General features: G+C 39.8%; 2 protein-coding genes across 2 annotated transcripts; both read left to right on the forward strand.

The window, feature by feature from the left end:
• The first annotated feature begins 305 nt into the window (after positions 1-305).
• On the forward strand, positions 306-13,028 carry gpn3 (GPN-loop GTPase 3). The gene is made up of 8 exons (XM_062031153.1): positions 306-516; positions 644-752; positions 5,215-5,382; positions 6,664-6,788; positions 6,872-6,987; positions 11,339-11,435; positions 11,513-11,641; positions 11,737-13,028. The coding sequence occupies exons 1-8, from the start codon at positions 469-471 to the stop codon at positions 11,800-11,802; spliced, it is 858 nt and encodes a 285-aa protein (XP_061887137.1). The 5' UTR covers positions 306-468; the 3' UTR covers positions 11,803-13,028.
• A 65-nt stretch (positions 13,029-13,093) lies between these two features.
• arpc3 (actin related protein 2/3 complex, subunit 3) lies at positions 13,094-26,024 on the forward strand. The gene is made up of 7 exons (XM_062031154.1): positions 13,094-13,237; positions 13,518-13,617; positions 20,717-20,793; positions 20,950-21,018; positions 24,265-24,391; positions 25,276-25,370; positions 25,765-26,024. The coding sequence occupies exons 1-7, from the start codon at positions 13,232-13,234 to the stop codon at positions 25,825-25,827; spliced, it is 537 nt and encodes a 178-aa protein (XP_061887138.1). The 5' UTR covers positions 13,094-13,231; the 3' UTR covers positions 25,828-26,024.
• Positions 26,025-27,178: the final 1,154 nt, after the last annotated feature.

The following is a 27,178-nucleotide window of genomic DNA, read 5'->3' on the forward strand; positions in this document are numbered from 1 at the left end:
CATCCGTACATCAATTTTCTACCGCTTGTCCCTTTTGGGGTCATGCTGACGGCTAATACGCCAATCGGAAAATATGCGATAAAGTTACTGCAGTCATAAAATATAACACCAAATACAAAGCACTAACGATTAATATGTCATCTTTATTGTATTTAGCTATTTTATATAATGTAAAAAAAATTCTGGAGTGTGTTTTTTATTGCTAAAGTGGATCGCCGAAGTCTTGCGTTTTTGCTGTTACAAATTAGTCCACAAGTATACACTCTTAGGCTGATAATGTTTCTGACAGTAGCCGCTGCACTATGACGTAGTTCACGTCGTGCTCGCTAGGTGTCAGTAAACGAAGTCGACAGCGGACAACAACGTCGCGAAGAAGAATACGGCCTCGTTCTAGAAACATGCCGAAATATCTAACAGAGAGATAGTTTTTTTTTTAACAACAAACATAATTGTTGCTTTGTGGCAAAAATGCCTCGCTATTGTCAGATTGTTATGGGACCCGCTGGTAGCGGAAAGGTGAGTTATGAGACGTTGCTGGCCTTTATTGGTGGCAAACGCTCAAACACAGCATCCTTACGTTAGTTTGGTAGCTAACGTAGCTAACTCAAGCTCACATTTGCTGTGTTTTGTTTTCCCGCCCTAGAGCACATATTGCGCGACAATGATCGAGCATTTTGAGTCTTTGAACCGCTCGGTTCAAGTGGTCAATCTGGACCCTGCAGCCGAGCATTTTGAGTACCCTGTTATGGCAGGTGAGTAGAAAGTGATGATCAGTTCTAGTGACATGGTTACTTTTGTCCTGTTCTGGATGTGAACTGATGTATGTATACATCAGTCTAAAGAGGTCTGAATCCCTATTTATGTCACTGTTTTCATAACACGCGCGTATTTTGTTTTATTAATAATGTAGGGGCAGGACAGGGGTTAGTGCGCGTGCCTCACAATACGAAGGTCCTGGGTTCGATCCTGGATCTTTCTGTGTGGAGTTTGCATGTTTTCCCCGTGACTGCGTGGGTTCCTTCCGGGTACTCCAGCTTCCTCCCACCTCCAAAGACATGCACCTGGGAATAGGTTGATTGGTAACACTAAATTGGCCCTAGTGTGTGAATGTGAGTGTGAATGTTGTCTGTCTATCTGTGTTGGCCCTGCAATGAGGTGGCGACTTGTCCAGTGTGTACCCCGCCTTCCGCCCGAATGCAGCTGAAATAGGCTCCAGCACCCTCCGTGAGGGACATCCATCAATCCATCCATCTTCTACGAAGCGGGGTACACCCTGGACAAATCACCACCTCATCGCAGGGCCAACACAGATAGACAGACAACATTCACACTCACATTCACACACTAGGGCCAATTTAGTGTTGCCAACCCAGGTGCATGTCTTTGGAGGTGGGAGGAAGCCGGAGTACCTGGAGGGAACCCACGCAGTCACAGGGAGAGCATGCAAACTCCACACAGAAAGATCCCGTGCCCGGGATTGAACTCAGGACCTTCGTATTGGGAGGCACATGCACTAACCCCTGTACCACCGTGCTGCCCCCAAGAGGGACAAGCGGTAGGAAATGGATGGGATGGAAAATGCAGGGACCAAATATCTGCATACAATTATTGGATGATATCGTCTTGCGCGTAAAATGTCCCATATAAGCGTTCTGATACAATCTGTTTTGCAGCGTGTTTACTCGTGTTAACATTTAAATGTTATCCAATAAGCACAGAAGCTTGGTCTTTTCTTGTCACTTAGTGAAGTCATTTACAAAAGGTAAACATGGTAAGCAGTGGCGGGCCGTGCGTTTCCCACCTAGGCCTTCAGTGACGTCCGACTTCAATGATGGCCTCTCAAAATACCATCATTTATGTCACCACATGACCATTGCTTAGGGTTGGGTATCGAGTATCGATTGGAACCGGGACTAACTTTCCGATTCTCCCGGAATCGTTCAAAAGTTTAAATTTCGATTCTTATTTTCGATACCCAGTCCGCAGACCGGAAAAAAATATGTCCGCCGAACCGGAAGAAGAAGCCGCTGAACACCAACGAAGAAGCGCCCACCGCCGGAAGTGTTAGCATAGCCGAGCGAGTCAGTCAAGCTCAAGCATGGATAGCGGGCGTCAGCGGTCGAAAGTGTGGCTTTACTTTACAAAAAAAAATTAAATAACCGCGAAATAACAGAGCTCCATGTCCATCAAGAAACGAGTGGAAAGAGAGCTGCAGCTGTACCAGGACGTTCCACCGGTACTTATGTCTGACGACCCTGCTGCATGGTGGTGGTCCGGTGGAACCAACAAAAGTGAAGTGAAGTGAAGTGAATTACATTTATATAGCGCTTTTTCTCAAGTGACTCAAAGCGCTTTACATTGTGAAACCCAATATCTAAGTTACATTTAAACCGGTGTGGGTGGCACTGGGAGCAGGTGGGTAAAGTGTCTTGCCCAAGGACACAACGGCAGTGACTAGGATGGCGGAAGCGGGGATCGAACCTGCAACCCTCAAGTTGCTGGCACGGCCGCTCTACCAACCGAGCTATACCGTCCAAAGACTTATCCTTTGCTGTCATATCTCTCTTTCTCCTATTTATGCGTTCAAGCTTCTTCCACACCCAGCGAACGTGTATTTTCCACAGCAGGAGACACTATCTGTCCAGAACGCTCACGCATCCTGCCTGAGAAGGCGGATATGGTCATTTTCCTAAACAAGAACTGTCTCTGATTTCATACTGTACCTGCTGCTAATCTGGACTGGGTTTTGCAAGTTGTTTCTTATTGTTTATTTGCTTTTCTGCACCAGGTTAGCCCATCAGTGGGAGCACGGTAACATTTTTAAGTACCTGCAGCATCATACACTTGTGTGTGTAAATGTGTTTTCATGAGGTTTCCTGCAGCATCATACACTTATGTGTAAAGGTGTTTTCATGAGGTTTCCTGCAGCATCATACACTTATGTGTAAAGGTGTTTTCATGAGGTTTCCTGCGGCATCATACACTTATGTGTAAAGGTGTTTTCATGAGGTTTCCTGCAGCATCATACACTTATGTGTAAAGGTGTTTTCATGAGGTTTCCTGCAGCATCATACACTCATGTGTAAATGTGTTTTCATGAGGTTTTCAAAAATAAAGCTCTCTTGAGGAAAGTGTACCCCTGGGAAAATGTATTCATAATTTATAATATTTATATTCAAGTTCATAGATTTGATATTTATATTCTAGTTGAAAACAGCCCTGTGAGGAATTTATAGTAAAGTTCATAAAAAGTTAATAGAATTAAAATTGATGGAGAATGCCAGACTATTTCATTCAGAAAGACTGTAGGTTAGCTAGCTCATTTAAAATATCCTAAACTTTTTTTTGACCCTGCCTCTTAAAAGAATCGGAATCGAGAATCGTCAGGAATCGAAACAAAGAATCGGAATCGTTCGAATTCAAACGATACCCAACCCTACCATTGCTGGAGAAATACTATACAGAAACACATTTACGCACTACTGGGCATTGTACAAAAAGGGTTATTTTCTGGCGCGTTTAAAAATCAATAGTCATCCCGCTGTCGGCATGTCTACATTAAACAACCTAAACGGGGCTACTGCGCATGCTCTACACTACTGTGGCATGCTGGGTAATGGAGTTCTTATCTTACCTGGCTCATAACATCACTATATATATCTGCCTTAGGCCATCTAGAGGGCCTTACTGACAACAACGCATGGTCTGATTGGCTATCGCAACTGTCTGTCAACTGTATGTCCCTGTTCACTTACAGTGCACGGACGCCCGCATTGCTGAATCCGAAGGCCTGTGGCAGATTACAGCATGGCAACATAAGCTAGCTGAATTCTGATTGGATAAAAACTCTATAAACTAAAAACAACAGCACTGGAAGGAGCATAATATGACATGAAGAGAATATGAATATGTTTAGATATTTAGGGAAAGTAAATTAAAAATTACTTTTATCTTTAATTATGATCATGATTTCTGGTTATGTTAGGCCAGCCGGGAAGGCCTTGCTGGCCCTGACGGTACACCACTGATGGTAAGCTAATAGGAGCCAGCAGCTACACAGCAGCTAAGCACACAGTAGCACAAAAGCTTGACATTCTTATTAAGTGTCCTTAAAGAGTCCCTATTATGCAAAACCAACTTTTCTTACCTATTGGTACCTGCTGTTGTGTATTTGGATTCTGCAAAAGTCAATCCGTAGAGGCATTGCAGAGATATTTATAAAACAAACCTTTCTTCATCTTCCGCTAAACAATTTGCAATTTGCCCCATCAGTAATGTTTTTCTCATTGGTGACATCAGCGGATTAAACATATATAGTACAGTTTTACCCATGGAGTTTTGCGCTTGTTCGCCATTGGTGCGCAACATTTTAGTCAATGAGTTCCTTCTTTTTCGCTATCCTCTTGTTGTGGGGCAGACTAGCTCGTGTATGCACATGCATCCTCCGCTTTTGCCATTTCTAATCCATATTAGCATATAGTTCTAACTTATATCTGTCAGTAGACTCGCTCTGGAGGCGCTAAAGCAACAACATAGCTGACGGGGAGAAAACCCATTCGAAATGGAGGCACTTAAATAAGACCGCCCACAAAACGGTGCATTCTGAAGACACGGTCAGAAAGCACCTTGAAAACTGTAAAACAATCTTTGTAAAATTCTGACCAAAGAGCCATCATTACATGTTATGCAGACCACAGGGAAGTGTTATAAATGTAGAAACAAATTATAGTATTAATTAATTGAACAGTATTAAAACATTTGTCAATACAAACGAGTATCAAATACTGTAATTATAGTTGCATATTACTTCCAGGGTCAAAGTATCCCAAGGCCGAAGCGTATTAGAAAGTCTCCAGTCAAAAACAGGTCCGCATTGTGACGGCGATGTTTCGCAAAAAAAACAAGTCCATTCCAGACGTTAATAAATAGGTTTGTGTTTTTCATAGCTACCATTATCTCCTTGAGTAATTTCACTTGATCAAACTTTTTCTAACATTCCACATTATAACATACACAGAGTACTGTATGTATGATTCCTGCTGATCTTGTATTGGGTAATATCGGTATCGGCTAATACTTAAGGCTACGATATCGTGTTGTATTGGAAGTTAAATGTTGTGTCAGGACACCCCTAATAATAATAATGTGCAAATACCTTTTTACTTGTATGACTTTTTCACAAGTTAAACAACATCCTGGTACCTGTGTTCTCAGACATCCGGGAACTCATCCAGGTGGATGACGTGATGGAGGATGACTCTCTCCGGTTTGGCCCCAATGGTGGCCTTGTCTTCTGCATGGAATACTTTGCCAACAACTTTGACTGGCTAGAAGAAAGCTTGGGTCACGTCGAGGACGACTACATCCTGTTTGACTGTCCAGGTGAATGTTTATAGGTGATGGAGCCTGCATTAAGAGAAGTGTTTGTCTCACTAGGGTTGTCATGATACCAGAATTTCAGTTGGCGATAACCTTTGCACTTGCACAATTCTCAATACCTATTCGATGCCACAATTTAAAAAAAAAAATAACACATGTACTTTTAAATTCAACACATTCATGACAACTGTATCAAAATGTCAAGTGTTAAAGATCGCTGTTTAAAAAAAGAATAATTTGCAAAGTATTTAAATTGCAGTATCGGCTGTTAAGAGGTCACAATAGTATACATTTAAAAAAAATACTGTGTTCTATATCCTCCCAGTATATTAAAACAAACAATCTTGTGCTCATGAATACGCTCATAATATCATATTATTATAGTCAAATATTTTACAGTTAAAAAGAACAACAGTGATTTTGAGTTTTCAAGTATATAGAACAAACAATATTGTTAATATTTTTTTAAATATGGTGGTAGTGTGATGTCATCATGTAATTTGTAATGAAATAACCTAATTAAAAGGCGAGAACATATATTTAAAAACAAATATTTTAGTTTTTAATACAAATGTAATTACTATCCACATTCCAGTCTTTCCTCATGAAATTAAAGTTGGTTATAAAGGTTAGGTTGGATGCTTCTGTAGGTTTTCTGCACATTGTGGTAATGCACACTCCCTCGGCCTGGCGGATCTCCATTCCCACCCGCGCGGCAAATACTTTCGTGACTGCTAATATTTGATTACCGAATAAATGCACAACCCAACATTCCCCTCTCTCTCACTTACAACGTGCATTTCCACTTGCTACAAGTGCATCACAGATCATTTCTGCTCCATCTTGTTCTCTGGCAAACCAGGCGCCTGTGAGCGGAGTTACGCCACACCTACAGTTATGCTGCCACTCTTTCATTATCATTCGTTTATGAGCAAGTGCAAACCGGAAACGCCATATCTGAATTTGTGACAGGCTTCAGTAAATATATGGGAAACACTGGCTCATTTTTCAAAGACATATATTCTTATTTGGTGCTGACAATACTGAAGAAATTTAGGTATCTATTTATTTTTTGTGTCGGTATCGAAGTATCGATAGTTTTAAATCTAACCCTCTTAATTTTGGTTTGGTTAAAACCGATTCAAGCTTTTTTTCACTGCTAGTTTGGTTCGTTTGGTCAAGTGTGAAGTCCAACCACGCTTCAAAAAAATGACCATCAAGAATCTTTAAAAAAAAAAAGTTTTAGTAGTATCAGACTACAAGTGTGATGCTTTTGTTTTGCAGGTCAGATTGAACTGTATACTCACCTTCCTGTCATGAGGCAGCTGGTGGATCAGCTCCAGCAGTGGGAGTTTCGGGTGTGCGGCGTCTTCCTGGTTGACTCCCAGTTCATGGTGGAGTCTTTTAAGGTTAAATATTAAATACACTTTATTTTTAAAATGCTCTTAGGTGTAGCAATGAGGTCTAAAACATTTCCATTTTCTGACTGCAGTTTGTTTCAGGAGTCATGGCCGCGCTTAGTGCCATGGTGTCGTTGGAGATCCCCCAAATAAACATCATGACAAAAATGGATCTGCTCAGCGCCAAAGCCAAGAAAGAAATTGAAAAGTAAGATTTATTTTTTTTGCAGGTTTTTCGTTTGCATTTAACAGTATTTCCCCATTTAGAAGTCAGGGGATGTTTATTACGTAGTCTTAATTGTCTTCAACGCCAAAAAAGACATACGTTTTTGTAGGGTGTAAAAACATTTTGATTTTTTTTTTTCTTCTTTCTTTGCTCAAATTTCTCAAACACTTCAGTCCTAAACAAAAATATCAGTGGTAATGTTTTTTTTTATAATGTTTACTCTTTTGAAGGCCTTTTGATCACATAATGTCACAGGTTTAAATTAGAAATGTTATGCAAATTAATACTAATTGACTACGACATCCAATGAACAAAATGCCTCAAATGGGTTAGAGTAAAATAAAAACATTACATGTTTGGTATTTTTGGTTTATAACTGAAGTTGAGAGATTTCAGCAAAGAAAGTATAAATATTTTCCATTTCCATTTTTGTTTTTATTTAATTTATTAAATTTGAAACAGAAAAAACAATCAACACTATATTAAAAGAAATCATGAATGAAATAGGAATCTAAAATGATTTGATGTTTTTTTTTTTTAAATGAAGGACTTATACTTCCTTTGGGGCAGGGCTATTCAACTACATAATGAAGAGGGCCGCAGTTTCAAGAACCAAAGGTCTCAAGGGCCGGACATCGAAATTTGGATGTTTTGTCAGAAAGTGCCTCTATAAGGTTATATTTCTTTGAGAGCGCGTTTACCTAATTACAAAGTAAACACATCAGCTTTCACACTGCACCGTCAATAAATTCATTATTCTGTCCTCGCTACTCACTTTAGCATGTGCAGCCAGACAGAAAGTTAAAAGCATTAAAAAAGAGAAGCTCGAGAAGTTTTGTTGAGAATGTATGTTCCTGGAGCCTATCTCAGCTGCATTCGGGCAGAAGGCAGGGTACACCCTGGACAAGTCGCCACCTCATTGCAGGGCCAACACAGATGGACAAACATTCACACATCAGGGCCAAGTTATGTATTATAATTCATCATAATTAATTCATCACTCATAATTACCACTATTTGTAACTAATATTACAAATAAACAATCAGAATCAGTTAAACTAATAGATAGTACAGAATATCATATTTTTTTATTTCTGTTATGTATGTTTTGAGATCAGTGTTTGTAATAACAGCGTTACTAACCCCATTACTTCTACCAGTAACGATTAATTACTTTTATGTCAGTTACAATGTAAACACTCCGAAACAACTGTTAGCGATAGCTTGATGTAATGTAGAAAAGATACGTTTGATGTGGTTTTATGTCAACAGAGCATCATAAGTGTAGCAAGTTCAATGCAGGAAATATATTTTTACTACTGAAAGCAACAAGCAGCACTGCACTAAAATTAACTCGATATCAAATAGGAAGAGGCAACATCACACATTGTGACACAGCAGACCACAACATAACACTGCTCCGTTGAAACCCTCTGACGTCACACATCACTAGTCAACAGGCCTCACCCTTTAAAAAAGCACACTACTGTCATTGTCATTTCTGTATTATTTTTTATTTTCGCTAACTGCTTATTTGCTATTACTTTTACCATCATGTTTGTACATGTCGTATTTGCTGATGTTGCTCTATTGTTGTTGTGTTTTCTGTTGTTGTTTTTGTCTCTCTGTCTAATCCCCCTCTTGTCCCCACAATTCCCCCCTCTGTCTTCCTTTTTTTCTCTTTCTATCCCCTCCTGCTCTGGCCCGGCTGCACCAAATGATAATATAAATACATTTAATAAAGTCAAATACAAATAAGGCAACAAGAGAAGTATCCTACACTTCTCTTTTGTAAAGTAAATCTGAACAGCCAATATGGGCATCTACATCGACGATATGATTTGCCTGAGAAGCTGGACAGGACAACAACAACAAAAAGCACACTACACGCACACTGTCCTCTTAAATGAAACGTCTCACAACTAAATAGGCCAGATATTAAAGTTTTCTTTTTTTTAAGTAATGTAATAATTACTTTCCGTAGTAGTTAATCACCTTTATTAAAGAGTAATTCTGTTAGTATTTCCAGGGTTTCCCGCAGAGCCACCGCCTAAACTAAAGTCTTAACAAGCTGCCTCTGCCTCTGCCTCTGTTAGTATGTGTCTGCAGCACCCAGCATTGTCCCACCCACAGAACCATCTGATTGGTTACACACAGAGCGGTAACAGCCAATCAGCAGTGCGTATTCAGAGCGCATGTAACAGCCAATCAGCAGTGCGTATTCAGAGCGCATGTAACAGCCAATCAGCATTGCATATTCAGAGCGCATGTAACAGCCAATCAGCATTGCATGTTGTCGGTGCTCCTTCGTTGAGTGAGCAGATAGGTGTTTAGCAGGTAAGACAGCGGACTCTCCCCAAATTATAATGAACACTTCCAAGTCAACTACTAGTAACATCACTATGAGCCCGTTGACGTTCTAGAAACATAAGCGGCAGCTCAGCTCGCTCGCAGTCCTTGAGGTGAAGGCTCATTAGCTTTTAGCATAACTTTAGCTCACTGTGCGGTGTGTGCGTTCGTGTGTGCGTGTGTTACGGACAGCAAAGTTAACAACTAAGTTATGTCACTTTACCTTTTTCTGTGTTGATTGAGCTGTGTTGAAGCAGCAAAAAAGGACATTATGTTAAATGAAGAGTTTCCTGAAGCTGTCTCTGATAGTTGATATAATAATGTACCGTAATTTCCGGACTATAAGCCGCTACTTTTCCCCCTCGTTCTGGTCCCTGCGGCTTATACAAGGGTGCGGCTTATTTACGGCCTGTTCTTCTCCGACACCGACGAAGAGGATTTCGGTGGTTTTAGTACGCAGGAGGAAGACGATGACACAATGATTAAAGACTGACTTTTCAGTGGTTATTTTGATAACGTACAGGCGAGCACTTTGTATTACTTTGCACCATCGTATTATTTGTACTCTGCACGAATGCTGTTCGCCATGTCAAAGATGTGAAAGTTTGGTTGAATGATTGAAAGATTTATAGTTAATAAATGGGACGCTTTGCGTTCCCAAACAGTCATCTCTGTCCCGACAATCCCCTCCGTGGTAGCAGGAACCCCTATATACTACGCTAATTACACATCAAAGCCCTGCGGCTTATAGTCGGGTGCGGCTTATATATGGAGCAATCTGTATTTTCCCCTAAATTTAGCTGGTGCGGCTTATAGTCAGGTGCGGCTTATAGTCCGGAAATTACGGTAAGTGCATCATAAAGCCTACATGAACTCCATAGTGTTCAGGGATGAATAGTCTCTCCTATTGCTATCGTACTATTTTTTCAGCTATAGTTACATTAATCATTAGTAATGTAGCAGCCTAGTTTTGAATGGCAGGGTCCCTGCTATCACATGTTGGATAAAAATATAACATTTACATAATAAAAATCAACTACAGGCTTCCCAAATGCTGTAATAAATTAAGCATGATGAGTTGACATATGCTCAACATGTTGATAAAAATATAACATTTACATAATAAAAATCAACTACAGGCTTCCCAAATGCTGTAATAAATTAAGCATGATGAGTTGAGCATATGTCAGCATGTTGATAAAAATATAACATTTACATAATAAAAATCAACTACAGGCTTCCCAAATGCTGTAATAAATTAAGCATGATGAGTTGAGCATATGTCAGCATGTGACCCCACTTTTAACTCTTTCTTTTCAAGCGCTTATTGCAAACGCTTACTTATAGTAAGTCATTAATTTGACTTAGTAAGTCGTTATTGTGTCATTATTTTGAATTACTAAGTCATAATAATGACTTAGTATGTCAGGTAACTAGGACTGTTTTGTTTTTACTTTACGGAAAAATATCGAGATATATATCGTATATCGCCATTCAGCAAATGGAGCGGAAAACACAACCAAAAGTTGTAGGCTACTTCACCGCAGTCTGTAGTCTATTGCCCCCCAGGCTGTGGTGGCAGCGACGAGGTGGCGACGTGATGGCGACAGGCCGAGTTACACCGATCCTTACACCCACCCACCCCCTTCCCCGGTCTGTCCGCCGGAGAGACACCACCTTAACTAACACATTTTCTGGGGGAAAAACTGAATTCAATTACATTTTTGGTAAAGTAACGAGTAACTATAATTACTTTTTAAAAGTAATTTTCTAAGCACTGCTGGTGATACATGGTGGTATCAATCTTAGTAAAGACAATTGCATCCACTGAGGGTGGGTTTTTTTTGCCCCGCAAGAAGAGAAGAGGCATCTAATTAAGGAGCTGCACTTTTATTTGGGGAAAGGCATCTAACAGTAGAAATACAGTGTTTGTATCTGTGTTATTTGATTCAGTCCCCCAAATGTTGCTTTTCTGTTTGCCTAGGTACCTTGATCCAGATATGTACTCCATGATGGGAGACAACTCTGACACCCTAAGAAGCAAAAAGTTCAAGAAGCTGACCAAAGCTATCTGTGAACTGGTATGTGGAGTTTATCTGACACTTTTGTTCTTGTATTATTTAGTTTTTTGACACAAGTTTTCTCTGTGTGTCTCCAGATTGATGACTACAGTATGGTAAGATTTCTGCCTTTTGACCGCACTGATGAGGAAGGTATGACCATTGTTCAGCAGAACATTGACTTCTCCATACAGTACGGTGAGGACCTGGAGGTCAAGGAGCCAAAGGTATAAAGCCAAAGAGAAAAAAAAAACATCACTCTTGTGTTGAGTAAATATAACCGTAGAAATATTGACGTTGCACTTTCTTTCCTCTTTTACAGGAGGTTGATGAAGAGGCAGATAACACAAATTATGATGAGTTTTTTCAAAGCAAAGTGGACAGCTGAGAAATGTCATTTAAAGACATTGGATGTACAGATGTAAATACAGAAGAACCAGGAAGTGACCAAGTCATGCTTTTCTCATAATTGTTTGTTGTTATGATTAATCAGTCCCTTCAAGAGTTCGCAATATAGGCCAATTCATTGAAATTATGCACATCGGCACAACCTTTCCCGCACCTTCCCCATAAATTTTGGCCAATTTGTCTCTGAGCGGCGCTCAAAGATGCAAGACAATTAAATTAAATTAAAACTTATGTCAGTTTCTTGTGTTGACAAAGCGGGAACATTAGCATGTAACAATATATCAGCTATTTATTGCTCAAATAATTGTCGTCCTCCCACCTAGGCCAGACCTACCTCTGGTCTCTGTCAACAGTGCTAAGCCTTCTGGGTAATGTAGTATACAAACATTTACTTAAAAATATTTATATAGTCATTTAAGTTATATTTACCCAGGGTAAGACAATTAAGAACATATTTTCATTTGCAATGTTGACCTAGCAAAGAGGCAGCATTTGCATGTAAGAGTTATGAAGTATGATGATAATTTAGCATCATCTCATTTACCAACAAAAATGACCACTATAGATTGCCCTCAACAGTTCACAAATGCTCTTAAGGAGTTGGGGTTAATGTGTTAGAACATAAAAAATGTTGAAGATGGACAAACCCTTTTCAAACGTAAAATACACACGGAGAATGTCAGCGACTTGTGTACGACGAAGTAGACACCGGACAATAAGGAAGCCATTGGTGTTTCTTTCTCAAACTATAATCATTATTAGTTATAATTAACTTAAACAATACAGTAATTTGATGATGGGCTCCAGAAGTATGTACTTTTACTGACATCTACTGTCTACTTTTACTCTTAAAACAACACATTTTTTGTTGAACTCCTGTGCCTCTTCAGATTTTTGAAGAAACACTTAAAACATTGATAACAAATTCATAAAAGCACGGGTTGAATCAATTTTGGTGTTAAAAAAACCCCTTAAAGTATTGCAACCTTTGCCTCCAATTCCTGAAAAAGCTGTCACAGATTCATAATCTTTAGGCCGCCACAATCTCAAAAAAGCCTGCAAACTCCTGGAGGGACTGACATATTTGAAGTGACAGAATCACATTTTTTTGATTAAACATGACCTACATGTACATCTAATGTATCACTATAATGATAACCAGAGGCATAGTAACGTTATTCATGTGGACGGATGTTTTGTTAAGAAATACATTGTAAATGCTTTATTTTGATAATAAATCACTAGTTAAAATGCACGCGTGTAAGGAATGTATTGGCGCCCTCTTGCGGTTATTTTCCATAGTGCTCGTGGCCTCTTCCTGTTTTATCAGCAGGGTGGGACACGGAAGCAGCATCTTTCGCTGCTGGTAATTCTCACTGACTGCTTGAATTGATCAATCACAACTCAACATGCCGGTAAGTTTTTTTTTTCTGGTCAGTCCAAGTGCTTACAGTGCATATCTATTAATGAGAATGTTGTGAAAATGTTCAACGAACGCCGAGTGGTAGCTTTGATGTCATTAGCATCGTAGGCTAGCAGGATTAGCATTAGCTCATAGAACGTCGTGTCACTGCTTAAGTTAAACCTATTTTTATGCTTATTCCTGCTTAGTTTAGTCGAAAAACATGTGACTTGTCGATAAGATGCTGCATTTTTATGTGAGTTGCATTTGTCTTCCAAACCTTTTCTCGCCAGGCGTACCACTCAACCATGCTGGAGGGGAACATCAGAACTGTTGCCAACATGGCTTTGCTGCCCCTTAAAACTCAGTTTAAGGGACCGGCAAGAGGAGACGGTGAGTGACATTTTAAATCACGTTAAATGCTGTCTTTTGCACCGTTCCTTTGATGACACTTTACTGCATGCTGCTCATTTCCTGTTTCTGGAATTAGCCCACAAGTCTAAGATAAGATGAGTTCACTGTTGGTTTGTTTGGGTGCAACTTCCGGTCTACGTTTTAAAAAGTACAAGTTTCATCCTGACATAGGGCTTTGTCAGAAATCTGAATATAACCCGAATCAAGTTTTAAAAAATATGACCAAATAAACACGTATTTGTGCATTCTATACATTTTTGGCAGCCTGTTGTAATGTAAAGTAGACCGCCACAAATAGATTTAACCCCCACTTCTAAACACATTATAATGGGACTGGTTGTGAATGGAGCTTCTTGTTCCAACTCCATATAGTAGATGACATTGTAACTCTGCAACAACTCACACACACACCTGATATGCCAGAGAAGACGACTTAGCAAATCAGTAACAAAATCGGCCTACTATCACCTCAAAAATGTAACAAGACTTAGAGGGCTCATGTCAGCTCAAGACTTAGAAAAACGTGTACATGCCTTTATTACCAGTAGGCTAGACTATTGTAATGGTCTCCTTGCAGGTCTTCCCAAAAAAACTGTCAGGCAGCTACAGCTTGTTCAGAACGCTGTTACTAGAGTTCTAACAAAGACCAAAAAATGTGAGCACATTACACCAATTCTTAAATCCTTAGAGAATTGATTTCAAAATCCTCCTGCTCACATATAAATCACTACATGGTCTAGGGCCGAAGTATATCCCCGATATGCTCCCACTATATAAGCCCTCTAGATCACTAAGATCTTCTGAGACCGATCTGTTAGCAGTTCCCAGAGTAAACTCAAATGAAGGGAGAGCATCATTCAGTCACTATGCAACAAATAGCTGGAATAAACTTCCTGAAGATGTCAGACTTTCCCCAACTCTGACTACTTTTAAAACTAGACTGACAACTTTTATGTTCACCTTAGCTTTCAGCTAAATCTTTTAACTTTTAACGTCCGCATTGTTTTTATTTTTATTGTCTGCATTTTAATTTTGCTTTTATTTTCTTTCATTTCACTTTGTTGTACCACATGTTGTGCTGTGAAGCTCTTTGAGTCTGCCTTGTGTATAAAAAGTGCTATACAAATAAAGTTGCCTTGCCTTGCCTTGCCTTTGCAGTGTTGTATACCATGAATTGATTAACGTGGACCCCGACTTAACCCTCCTATTGTCCTTGGGGTCAATGTGACCCCAAGGCATTTTGAGAGTCTCTAAAAAGATGGTTGTCATTAGTTTTTCTTCCTAATATTTCATGACTTTTCCTAATCCATCAGGGAGACACAGAAAAATATAAAATCAACTGCATGATTGTTTCTCATTTCTCTGTACACATTTTGACCACGCCATCGTTCCTCAGGGGTCATATAGACCCCAGGATTGGAAAGCACTATAAGTCTTTGTGTGTTAGAGTGAGACACATGATCCAATTGACTTTTTTGTGCTCCCAAGTGATCTGAACACAGAGAATTCAATTGTGAGTTGATCTGACCATCATACACTGAATTATTGTTGGTTTAATATCGTTTGGCAGCCATTTTGACAGTTTTCCATAGATATTTCGGCACATTGCACCCCCCCCCCACCAAATACCCCCCAGTGGGAAATTACTTATGTGTGCTCCTAAGTCCCCTGAACACAAAGAAACAAATAGTGAGTCAATCCAACCATCATAGACCGAGTTATTGCAGTTTGAATACTGTTAGGCTTGGTCTTGAATGTGACCAAAAGTGATTTTCGTAATTTCTGAACGTACAAATACATATAAACTCAGTTTTCCATATAAGTGTCACACAAGAAATGAAATGGAACAATCACTGTGAGTTTATCTGACTATTACATGCTGAACTAGTGTGGTTTGAGTAGCGTTTGGTGGCCATTTTAGCGTTTTTCTACCTCGAACATCCCAGTAGGAAACCATTTATTTGTGCTCCTAAGTCCCCTGAACACAGAAAAAAGCAGTGAGTAGATCTTTATTAGTAATTGATGCAGAAACCACTGAGATAAATGGTCTTGAAAATAAATTTATAATTTATACTCTGTCGGAATGGCGGGATGTCGGAACAGTTCAAACATTCCGTTCCCGCGCCGTGTGAGAACAGGAGGAGGGGAGGGGGGAGGAGCAAACATATAAAAGCACTCGCATAGCAGCCTTCTAAACCATTTCTCTGCTGCTGTCTCTGCTGCTGTTTGTGATATACTCTCTCTCTCTCTCTCTTGTTTCGAGTTTGCCTTCTAAACCATTTCTCTGCTGCTGTTTGTGATATACTCTCTCTCTCTCTCTTGTTTCGAGTTTGCCTTCTAAACCATTTCTCTGCTGCTGTTTGTGATATACTCTCTCTCTCTCTCTCTCTTGTTTTGAGTTTGATGATGCCAAACCACAAGACGTTCTCTGTCCAGGAGGTTTTGGATCAGGTTTTTAGTGAAGAGGTAGACATAGAGGAAAATGTGTCTGAAATCGAAGACAATGTTGTGGAAGACCCTGATTATGGGGCATCGTCCTCTGATGAGGATGAGACCCTTGATGCTGAAGTTCCTGTCAACACTGGAACACCAGCAGACATTTTCCTGTCCAAAAATGGAAAGTTGTCGTGGTCCCCTGCCCCACGTCAACGGCAGGGTAGACTTAGCGCTGGTAATGTCATCAAAATGGTTCCAGGCCCAACCCGATATGCGATTAGCCGTGTCCAAGACATAAAATCTGCATTTGAGCTCCTCATGACACCATCAATTGAGAACCATGTACTCTTGATGACCAATTTAGAGGGGAGTCGTGTGTTTGGGGACAGTTGGAAGCCGATCGATGCAATTGACTTGCAGGCATACATCGGGTTGCTCATTTTGGGGGGCGTGTACAAGTCCAAAGGCGAGGCAGCAGAAAGCCTGTGGAATAAAGAGACTGGAAGGGCCATCTTCCCAGCCACCATGTCTCTGAAGAAATTCCATATTATGTCTCGTGTCCTACGGTTCGATGACAGAGAGAAAAGACAGGGCCGGAGAGAACATGACAAGCTGGCAGCTATCCGGGATGTATGGGACAAGTGGGTTCAGCAACTGCCATTGCTTTACAACCCAGGCCCCCATGTGACTGTGGATGAATGTCTGGTGGCGTTTCGTGGCCGCTGTCCATTTAGACAGTACATCCCGAGTAAACCAGCCAAATACGGCATTAAAATATGGGCAGCATGTGATGCCCAGTCGAGCTATGCCTGGAATATGCAGGTCTACACCGGCAAAGCCCCTGGGGAAGCACCTGAAAAAAATCAGGGCATGAGGGTTGTCCTGGACATGGCTGAGGGACTGGAGGGGCACAATATAACGTGCGACAACTTCTTCACCTCCTATGCCCTTGGTGAAGAACTCGCAAAGCGGAAAGTCACCATGCTGGGGACAGTCCGCAAGAACAAGCCAGAGCTTCCCTCTGAGCTTGTTGCAATCAAGAACAGACAGGCTACATCCTCAGTGTTTGCCTTCACTGAGAACGCCACAGCTGTTTCGTATTGCCCCAAGAAAGGGAAGAACGTTGTGCTCATGAGTACGATGCACAAGGATGCCCAGCTCAGCACCAGGGAGGACAAGAAGCCACAAATGGTGTTGGACTACAATGCCACAAAGGGTGGTGTTGACAACCTGGATAAAGTCACAGGCACGTACAGCTGCCGACGCATGACTGCACGATGGCCCCTTGTTGTATTCTTCAACATCATCGATGTGAGTGCCTACAACGCTTTTGTGCTTTGGAGGGAGATCAGTGAAGGCTGGAACAGCGAAAAGCTGTACCGGAGGAGGCTGTTCCTGGAACAGCTGGGGTACGCGCTGGTGCAACCCCAAATTGCACGAAGAGTTGTCCTACCAAGAGCCTCAGCGGCTGCTGTGGTGATAGTGGAGGATGTTCACACACCTCCAATCCTCCAGTGGCCAGAGGGCAAAAACGAGGCAGGTGCCAGATCTGTTCCACTAGGAACGATAACAAGACAACTAATACATGTGGGGGATGTGGCAAATACATCTGCAAGGAGCACATCCGTTGTGGATCATGTGCCCAGTAGTGCTTTACCCTTTCTTGGAGAGTGGGGGATGAATATTGCCATTTTTCATTTGTTTTACATTTCTTGAGAGAGGTAGACTCTAGGCTACTTTTTGCAGTCTGTGAAAAAATAGGAGTGGCAGACTTTTACAGTATTTTAGTTTTTTTGAAATAAGACAATATTTTTGGTAAATAGCCTACTGTCTTGTTATTTTTTTCTTCAAATATGGACACTCCAAATGGCCGGCCAATGGTCAGATATTTGTTGTTGTTGAAAAAAAACAAAACAAAAAAAAAAAAAATACAAAATATAAAGAGTAATAAAAAAACTTCCCCCATTGAGGATTGCCACCTTATCCTGGTCAGAGGGTTTGTGCTTGACCCTTTCTTGGAGAGTGAGACGAATATTGTTATTTTCAAATGGACACTCCAAATGGCCAACGGTCAGATATTTGTTGTTGTTGAAAAAAAAAAAAAAGAAAAAAAAAAGAAAAAAAAAAAAAGTTATAAAAAACTTCCCCCTGGAGGATTGCCACCTTATCGTGGTCAGGGGGTTTGCGTGCTTCCATGACCCTAAGAGCTATAGCTGGTCTTAGGGTAGAAGCCTGACTAAGTGCAATCTAAATGGCAAAAAACAACAACAACAACAACACCATACAATTAATACAATTCGGTCACATTCAATGATGGCCGCCTAACAGTATTCAAACTGCGATAACTCGGTCTAAGATGGTTGGATTGACTCACAATTTGTTTCTTTGTGTTCAGGGGACCTAGGAGCACAAATAAGTGGTTTACCACTGGGAGGTTATCTGGGGGGGGGGGGCGTAGTGTGCCAAAAAATCAATAAAAAACGGTCAAATTTGACACCAAACGGTATTCAAACAACAATAATTCAGTGTATGATGGTCAGATCGACTCAGAGTTGACTTCTCTGTGTTCAGAAGACTTGGGAGCACAAAAAAGTCAATTGGATCATGTGTCTTACTCCCACACACAACAACTTATAGAGCTTTACATCTCTGGGGTCTATGTGACCCCTGAGGAACGATGGTGTAGGCAAAAATCGAGGTCAATAGGAGGGTTAAACAAGTTAAAAAACTTATTCGGGTGTTACCCTTTAGTGGTCAATTGTACGGAATATGTACTGTACTGTGCAATCTACTAATAAAAGTGTCAATCAATCCATCAGTCTGCCACTACCCGACCGGTTCCGGAAGACCCAATCGGTCCACACATGCACAAAGACTACGTCACTTCCTTACTATAAATGTTTAAGACAGGGTGGGTGTGATATCACATGCTGTGCTATTGGAATGTTTTATCAGTGGTTTATTAGTATTTTTATAAATTATTCAGTAAAAATAATAGATTATATAGTAGTAAAAGACAATAAAAATATAAAAATGAACATTATCATTGCGAATGTTTTAAGGCGGGGTGTTTGTGATATCACACGCTGTGATAATTGAATGTTTTATCAGTGGTTTACTTGTGTCATTGTAAATTATTCAGTAAAAATAATAAATTACATAGTAGTAAAAGAGAATAAGAATATAAAAATGGACATAGTCATTGCTATGAATAATAAACGAGGGCGCCACTGACTCCCATCGCATAAGTTATTATTATTTTAAATATAGTTTTTCTTTTTAAACAAGACACCAGTATCTTTATCTGCAGCCCAACAAAAAGTCAACTTTTTAAATGGTCAGTATTTTGAAGTGAAGTATTTTGATGTGAAAGTGGTAAAAAAAAAAAAGATGGATTTTTTTGCCATTTAAGGCTTCTAAACACATCGGTCGTGTTTCTGTAAGGTCTAAAAATAAATATTGTATTCCTAAATAAGTAGTTTTGTTATGTATGTAATATTTTATATGACAGTGTTATTGAAATAGGGATTAAAAAAAAAGAAAACACTATAACAGTGAACTAACATAATTGCTATAAACCAACCTGTCAGGAACGTATCCTTTGCGCATGCGTGGACCAATAGGGTCTTCCGGTACCGGTAGGTTAGTGACAATGCAACTTAGTGATATTTAGCAATCATGTAGATTTAATTTTCTTCCAAAAAACACTTAGCAAATACTGTAATCAGAATACTTTTTATTGCCATTGTTTGAGAACGGGTTCACAAACTAGGAATTTTTTTTGGTGCAATCGTGCAACATAAAACACTTATAACACAGAATGTGTTATATGTGACTTTTTGTAGTCTCTTGGAACACTTTTGTTGACTAACATGAACGCATGCATCAGTCTTACCAACTAACAGCTAATCTGATGCTCTCCATCTAAAAATAACACAAAAAGAAGCGACACAATAAAGGTAATTTGTTTTCCAAACATATTTGTTGTGCATGTCATGTTTCCTGCTTACTTTCTCTTCATAAATAATTACATGCACATGCATTATGGCCGTCAATGCAAATTAGACAACACTCGACCACAGATTGGGATACACTTAAAGTACCAGTAGAGTGGAAAAACAAGTTGCCTCTATATTGAAGCTATTATCATGTATATGTATGTACTTTAAACCTGCACTTTTATGCATCCTTTCAAGTTGCACTTATGTGATTTAAATTATTGAAACATAAAATGTATTTTTTTCTAAATACATTTTTTTTATTGAAAAAGATAAATAAGGATTTTTTTTCCAGAAAACGTTTTCTGGTCATTCATTTTCTTTTTTGTTAGTTTGTAATCGAACATTTGTCGAGCATCTTACTGTGTGTAAGATCAGGTTGTAGTTTATTGTACGTGCACAAGATATTACATTTTGTTTCCTTGGATCACAATGAAACTTTAAAACTTAGCTCTTGAGATCCCAGATTACACTTTAGGGGGCCAATGTTTACCCCTTGGTGAGGTCTGCACCCTCTGGGTATTATCTTCAAAAGGTGCCAACTATTACTACAATAAGTGTGCTCTAATTATTTTCCTTATAAATTAGCTTGTTTTGCTAAAGTGTCAGATGAGTTAAAGAAAAATCTTTTTTGTCCGTTGCAGGCATCGACACGGACATAATTGACGAAGCCATCTATTACTTCAAGGCCAATGTTTTCTTTAAGAACTATGAGATCAAGGTAAGACGTTGCACTAGCAGTGTGTAGATCTGTGTGTTAAACTTCATTCCTTTACAAGTCCTTGCTTGATAGCCTGTCGCAGTACAGAAACATCTGGCGCTGCACTATGCATGGTAAAATGACATGTTTTTAACGTGTGTGTTACGCGTCTTTCAGAATGAAGCAGACAGGACACTGATCTATATCACGCTCTACATTTCGGAGTGTTTAAAGAAGCTGCAAAAGGTAAACAAAGTAATTATAAAATGTTATGAGGTTCGATTAACAGGATGAAGATGTCTGTGTAGGCAACATATTAGTAAGCAACAAATGTTCTATATCGGAAATAATGCAACTTGAACCATTCTGCTTTAAGGTGCAATCACAACACCTTCAACTGTAATGTGATTTTTTATAAAGTTATATTTTAACATTCTTAACTGCATAATCAAACCGTAAAAAAAAAGAAAAAAGTGTGCACTATACAAGAGACAAGATGGTGCCAGCATGGTTCGGCTGCAGTCTGTCTGCTCTGCTCAGATTAATGCTAACTATAGTTTTAATTGGTGCTTTGTGTCAAGATATCTCTGGTCTAATTGTATATGATCGTCAGACACTATTCGATCTGAGCAAAACACAACAGTGTTTTTTGAATATCAATGTCGGGGACCAAACGTCAAAACCCCCGCCACACATTGCGCTTTCCTGCTGTTATACAAAGAAAGCGGCCTAAGAAGCGAGGTAAACATGGAGGATTTTTTGTGAAAGTCAAGGGTTACCGTAGATCTACCTCTGGAGTTGGATTACGGTGGATTCAGTCCGTTGAATACATAAAATTACAAAAAATTTTACAGATACGTTAATCACAAATACACATATTACGACACAGATACCACAAAACTTGCAACAGGAGGGAGGGGGGGTCACTTGCCGCTGGAGACGCCACTCCGAAGACGTCAGAGCAGACTGAGCGGTTTGGATTTTGGATGCCTGCGGGCTATGCGCCGCAGCTCCCCGCGGGATGAGGAGGATCTGAGGCTCTGTCTCGCCCTACTGAATGCTAGATCGCTAGCGAACAAGACGTTTCTCCTGAATGACTTTTTACCACATGTAACTGGGTTATATGTTGCTCACAGAGGCGTGGCTCTAAGCCGGTGTGTTTGCTGCCTTTTCAGAACTTTTACCGTATTTTTCGGACTATAAGTCGCAATTTTTTTCATAGTTTCATAGACTTATACTCTGGAGCGACTTATGTGTGAAATTATTAACACATTACCGTAAAATATCAAATAATATTATTTAGCTCATTCACGTAAGAGACTAGACGTATAAGATTTCATGGGATTTAGCGATTAGGAGTGACAGATTGTTTGGTAAACGTATAGCATGTTCTATATGTTATAGTTATTTGAATGACTCTTACCATAATATGTTACGTTAACATACCAGGCACGTTCTCAGTTGGTTATTTATGCGTCATATAACGTACACTTATTCAGCCCGTTGTTCACTATTCTTTATGTATTTTAAATTGCCTTTCAAATGTCTATTCTTGGTGTTGGGTTTTATCAAATACATTTCCCCAAAAAATGCGACTTATACTCCAGTGCGACTTATGTTTTTTTCCGTCTTTATTATGCATTTTCGGCCGGTGCGACTTATACTCCGAAAAATACGGTACCTCCTGAGTGCGCATTTTTGAGCACGCCACGTACCACTGGTCGAGGTGGAGAGCTAGCATTGATTGATTGATTGAAACTTTTATTAGTAGATTGCACAGTACAGTACATATTCCGTACAATTGACCACAGTGCACAAATCCGGCTTCATCTGCCGGCAGGTACCGACAGATTATTTTTCCAGTTTCGAGCTTCAGACATTTATCATAAAACTCGATAATCCGATTTTGTACGCATTGGTTTACCGCCCACCAAAATATGATAAAGACTTCACGGACTTCATAACCGTTCTAGCTTTAAGCTACAAACGATTTTTAGAAGCTGGGGTTTCTAATATCCATGTTTGCTGTGAATCGCGACCCTTGGCCAAATAGTTTTTAAGCCTAATAGACTCTTTTAATTTGACGGTGTCGGGCTCGACACATGAAAAAGGACACACACTAGAGCTTGTTATCTTTTGGCTGCAATGTGTCTGAAGTTGAAACTGTTGAAACGCATTTCTCGGATCATTTTGCTATATTATTTTCTGTAAAGTGCTTACAAAGCCAGGTTACTCCGTGCATCACAAACTGCATCATCGTTTTCCGAATCTATCATCTGAGATCCTTTCTCATTGTGATTTGCTTAACTCCACCCCAAATGAACTGCTCTTTAATTTTAATAACGCCTGCATGGAGGTCCTGGACACAGTGGCCCCCATTCAAACAGTCACACACCAAACCAATGACGCAGCCGTGGCTGAACGACACCACCCGCGAGCTCAGACGTGTGTGTCGACGCGCTGAGCGCAAGTGGAAAAAAGACAACCTTTGCGTCTCTTTACAAATATTAAGAAACAGTCTAGTAAAATATCAAAGTAGCAAAAAACACCTATTTTTCTAATCTTGTGTCTGACAATAGCCACAAACCACAGGTGCTATTTAACACTTTGAACATGCTTATTAATCCAGTGAACTCCAACAGTGGGGGGCCTTCTTCTCTCTGTGAACAATTTTTGACATTTTTCACAGAGAAAATATCAATGATTAGACTGTCCCTTCCTGCTGCTGTAGTCTCAGTGGAAACATGTCTTACTGCCTTTGAGAGTTTTGAGCCAGTGTCCATATTTTAAATAATTCAACTAATTTCAGGTAAAAATATATAGATTTTTTACTGTTTTCAGTTTTCCAGAATTTTACCTAGTAACTTTTTATCCCCAGGATTTTTAATAAGAACACATTATTTGAATAAACATGTAACATTGTCTCAAAAGTTAATTACTGTACTAATCGTGTTGACACAATTCCACAGCTTTACTCCCTACGTAGTTATGCAACATTAATAGACTTTATTTTTGTAACTTGGCCAGTTTGCGTGACAGCCACATTTAGTTTTTACGCTATTTGTGCGCCTTCGCTTATAAACACATTATAAGGCACCTGGAATGCCCTCTCGATATTCTTTCAAAAAAGCAACAAATCTAGTGGGGAATGTGAAATGACAGCCAATATTGCTCTCCAACGAGCAGTGGGTGCTGCTGTGGGGCCCTCCATCTAAAAGCACTTGCAGGCAACTCCATCTTGTGACATTAAAAACAACAAAAGAAAGTTGTTGTTTTTTATTTATTAACTTTTTGTAAAAGCGTCGTGGCCAGTTATACTGTGTAACCCACCATTGCTATAAATACATTGATTAGTATTGTGGGAGACTAATTTTTGATGGAATAAATATATTCAAAGTTGAACTGATGTGATGACAATATACAATACATGATAATATCAGTGAACTTAACTCGGCGTGTTTGCGTCACGGTTTCTTGTGTGTGTGTTTGCAGTGCAGCTCCAGGGGTCAAGGGGAGAAGGAGATGTACACGCTGGGTATCACAAACTTTCCCATTCCAGGAGAGCCCGGCTTCCCGCTCAACGCCATGTACGCCAAGCCCGCTAACAAGCAGGAGGAAGGTGGGTGGTGTCATTAAAGTTTTCCAAAAAGTACAAGTCAAGCGACAGTGTCAGTCGTTTCTACAATTAAGTGTTTTTATTTCCGCTCACTAAAAATGCATAACAAACATTTGCTCAGGTTATTACCGCATTTTTCGGACTGTAAGGCGCACTTAAAATCCTTTCATTTTCTCAAAAATTGACAAGTGTTCCTTATAAACCGGTGCTCGTAGTGTACAAATTAATTCTGGTTGTGCTTACTGACCTCAAAGCAATTTTATTTAGGACACGGTGTAATAACTGTGACCGGTAGTCACAAAGTCTGCGGTTTGACCTCTATTCAATAAATGACGCTACCAAAACTTTGTTGGATTGAGAATGTACAACATTACAGACGGCGCTCAGAAATTTACAAATGTTCTAGTAGGACTTTGGTAAGCTACGAAGCTGCACCGCTTGATGGAACGTGGAACATTACTGCTCCCATAGGCTTCATAGCTTACCAAAGTCGTACTAGAACATTTGTAAATTTCTGAGCGCCGTGTGTAATGTTGTATATTTTCAAAGGAACATATAAAATGTTGGTGTTGTTTACTTGAGTCATATTGCCATCATAGTGCAGTCTACACATATCTCTTGTTTGACTACCATCTACTGGTCACACTTATCATTACACCATGTGCTAAATAAAATTGCTTCGAGGTCGATAGGCAAAACCAGAATTATTCTGTACATTGGGCACCGGGTTATAAAGCGCACTGTTGAGTTTTGAAGAAAAAAAAAAGATTTTAAATGCGCCTTATAGTCCGGAAAATAATGTAGTTAATAGGAAATCTCACACATAAAACTATATTATGAAAGCCAATAATTAAACAATAGTATTGATGTCCTGCTACTTTGTCCAGATACGATGAGGTTGTACCTGCAGCAGATCAGGCAGGAGACTGGCTTGAGACTATGTGACCGGGTGTTCGACTCCCAGACAGACAAACCCAGCAAGGTTAGTCCACTTTGCTCTCAGACATTTGAAATGCATGGAAAGTTTTGTATGTTACGGTCTATCCCGAAACTTCATATTTTATACTGTGGAAAATAATATTGCATTCCACCGTGTTCCACAGGGTTTAATTGCTTCAAGTATATTTTTGCGAATGTACACATTTTGGGAGAGCAATCACTTGAATAGAATGCATGTTCATGCACTTCTGTTATTTTTTTATTTATAAAAACAATCATTGTAATGGGCATGTATTTACATAACTCCTATTACTGTATGCCATTAAATGTCAAGTCAACAAACGTACAATTAATTTGATCAGGGTGCAATTTTATAAAGCACTGTTACTGGTAATGTTGCAGACACACATTTCTTACCAGGTGTTTGCTTCTTGCAGTGGTGGATGTGTTTTGTGAAGAAGCAGTTCATGAACAAGAGTCTGTCTGCTCCAGGACAGTAAATAAGCAACAAGCAGGTTTTCATCTGCATCTGCAAGATAGATGCTTATTACTTAAGAACGGGTGGTTGGAAATTTTTTTCTTTTGTGGTGCAATTTTATACTCTTGAGTTCTCAAGGATGTCTCCTTACTTCAATGTGCACGTTACTCAAATTAAGCTGGTGCTTAATTCAATAAAGCAATTATGGATCTGGGACAATCATGTGGTCGTGTGTTTTGTACTGTGCATGTTATACAAACCGACATGTGCTATTTTTAAATGTGTCTGATAGTCAGCCCCTGCAGGAAGGTTCTGGACTTTTGTGTGTGATTAAAGTCATTCCAAAAAAAAGTTACAATGGTTTGAGGCTTTTTTTCTTCTTTTTTTTACATTGATACCAAATTCATAAAATCACAAGCTAATGCAGTGTTAAGGGTTCTTTGTCATTTCAAACTGCAATGCGACATTCCCGTCATCTTTGGTCGAGCTTCGTCATTTGTGTGTGCAGCACAATCACTTTCCTTTTTGCCATTCTTTTCTACTTTCTCTACACACGCAGCCACGTCACTAACACTGATCTGTGGCGTCCATTAGTGTTGTGTCGTTCGCGAACGATTCGTTCAAAAGAACGAATCTTTTGAGTGAACGTACTGAACCGAATCACTTCATGAACTGATTCGTTCCTTTCTCAGTTCAGTTGAGCTCCGCCGCGACCATGCCGGTATGAGTGGAACTGGCGCATTCTGTGACTCACTGAACCCTCGACGTCGGCGAACGACGCAGCCAATGAGAGGGCGGGGGGAGGGACTGAGCGAACGATTCGTTCACCGCGGATTAACGACATGAATCACTCAGTGAACGACAACGCTCTCGCTCTCTGCTCTGTGGGGTGGGGGGGGAAAGTGTAGGGCAGGCTGTTTTGAGAAGATTTAAAATAAAAATAACTAATGTATGTACACATACATAGGCTATTATTTACACAGTTATTGTAACAAAAATAAATTTCTCCTTGGGGATCAATTCTGATTCATATTATTATTATTATTATTATTATCCATTCTACTGCAACTGTTGTTGTTGATGTTTAGTAGCTATCATCATCATTATAATAATGCTGATTTGCAATTAAACTGTGCTGCTGCTGCAGAAGTGATTCGGTTCACGTACTGAACTGCGGCCACAGTGTGGCGCTGTGTCAGTCACTGATTCTAGTGATTCAGTACAGTCAAAAGAACTGCAGAAGTGATTCGGTTCACGTACTGAACTGCGGCCACAGTGTGGCGCTGTATCAGTCACTGATTCTAGTGATTCAGTACAGTCAAAAGAACTGCAGAAGTGATTCGGTTCACATACTGAACTGCGGCCACAGTGTG

Source organism: Entelurus aequoreus, linkage group LG21 (assembly GCF_033978785.1).
Source record: "Entelurus aequoreus isolate RoL-2023_Sb linkage group LG21, RoL_Eaeq_v1.1, whole genome shotgun sequence".
Lineage (NCBI taxonomy): Eukaryota > Metazoa > Chordata > Actinopteri > Syngnathiformes > Syngnathidae > Entelurus > Entelurus aequoreus.

What these genes read in the sequence shown, in the direction of transcription:
- gpn3 (XM_062031153.1), top strand. Translation starts at nt 469, where the DNA reads ATGCCTCGCTATTGTCAGATTGTTATGGGACCCGCTGGTAGCGGAAAG. An exon ending in TCATGGTGGAGTCTTTTAAG is followed by an intron (nt 6,789 to 6,871) that starts GTTAAATATTAA and finishes TTCTGACTGCAG; the next exon opens with TTTGTTTCAGGAGTCATGGC. An exon ending in GCCAAGAAAGAAATTGAAAA is followed by an intron (nt 6,988 to 11,338) that starts GTAAGATTTATT and finishes CTGTTTGCCTAG; the next exon opens with GTACCTTGATCCAGATATGT.
- arpc3 (XM_062031154.1), top strand. An exon ending in GGGACCGGCAAGAGGAGACG is followed by an intron (nt 13,618 to 20,716) that starts GTGAGTGACATT and finishes TGTCCGTTGCAG; the next exon opens with GCATCGACACGGACATAATT. An exon ending in TTAAGAACTATGAGATCAAG is followed by an intron (nt 20,794 to 20,949) that starts GTAAGACGTTGC and finishes CGCGTCTTTCAG; the next exon opens with AATGAAGCAGACAGGACACT.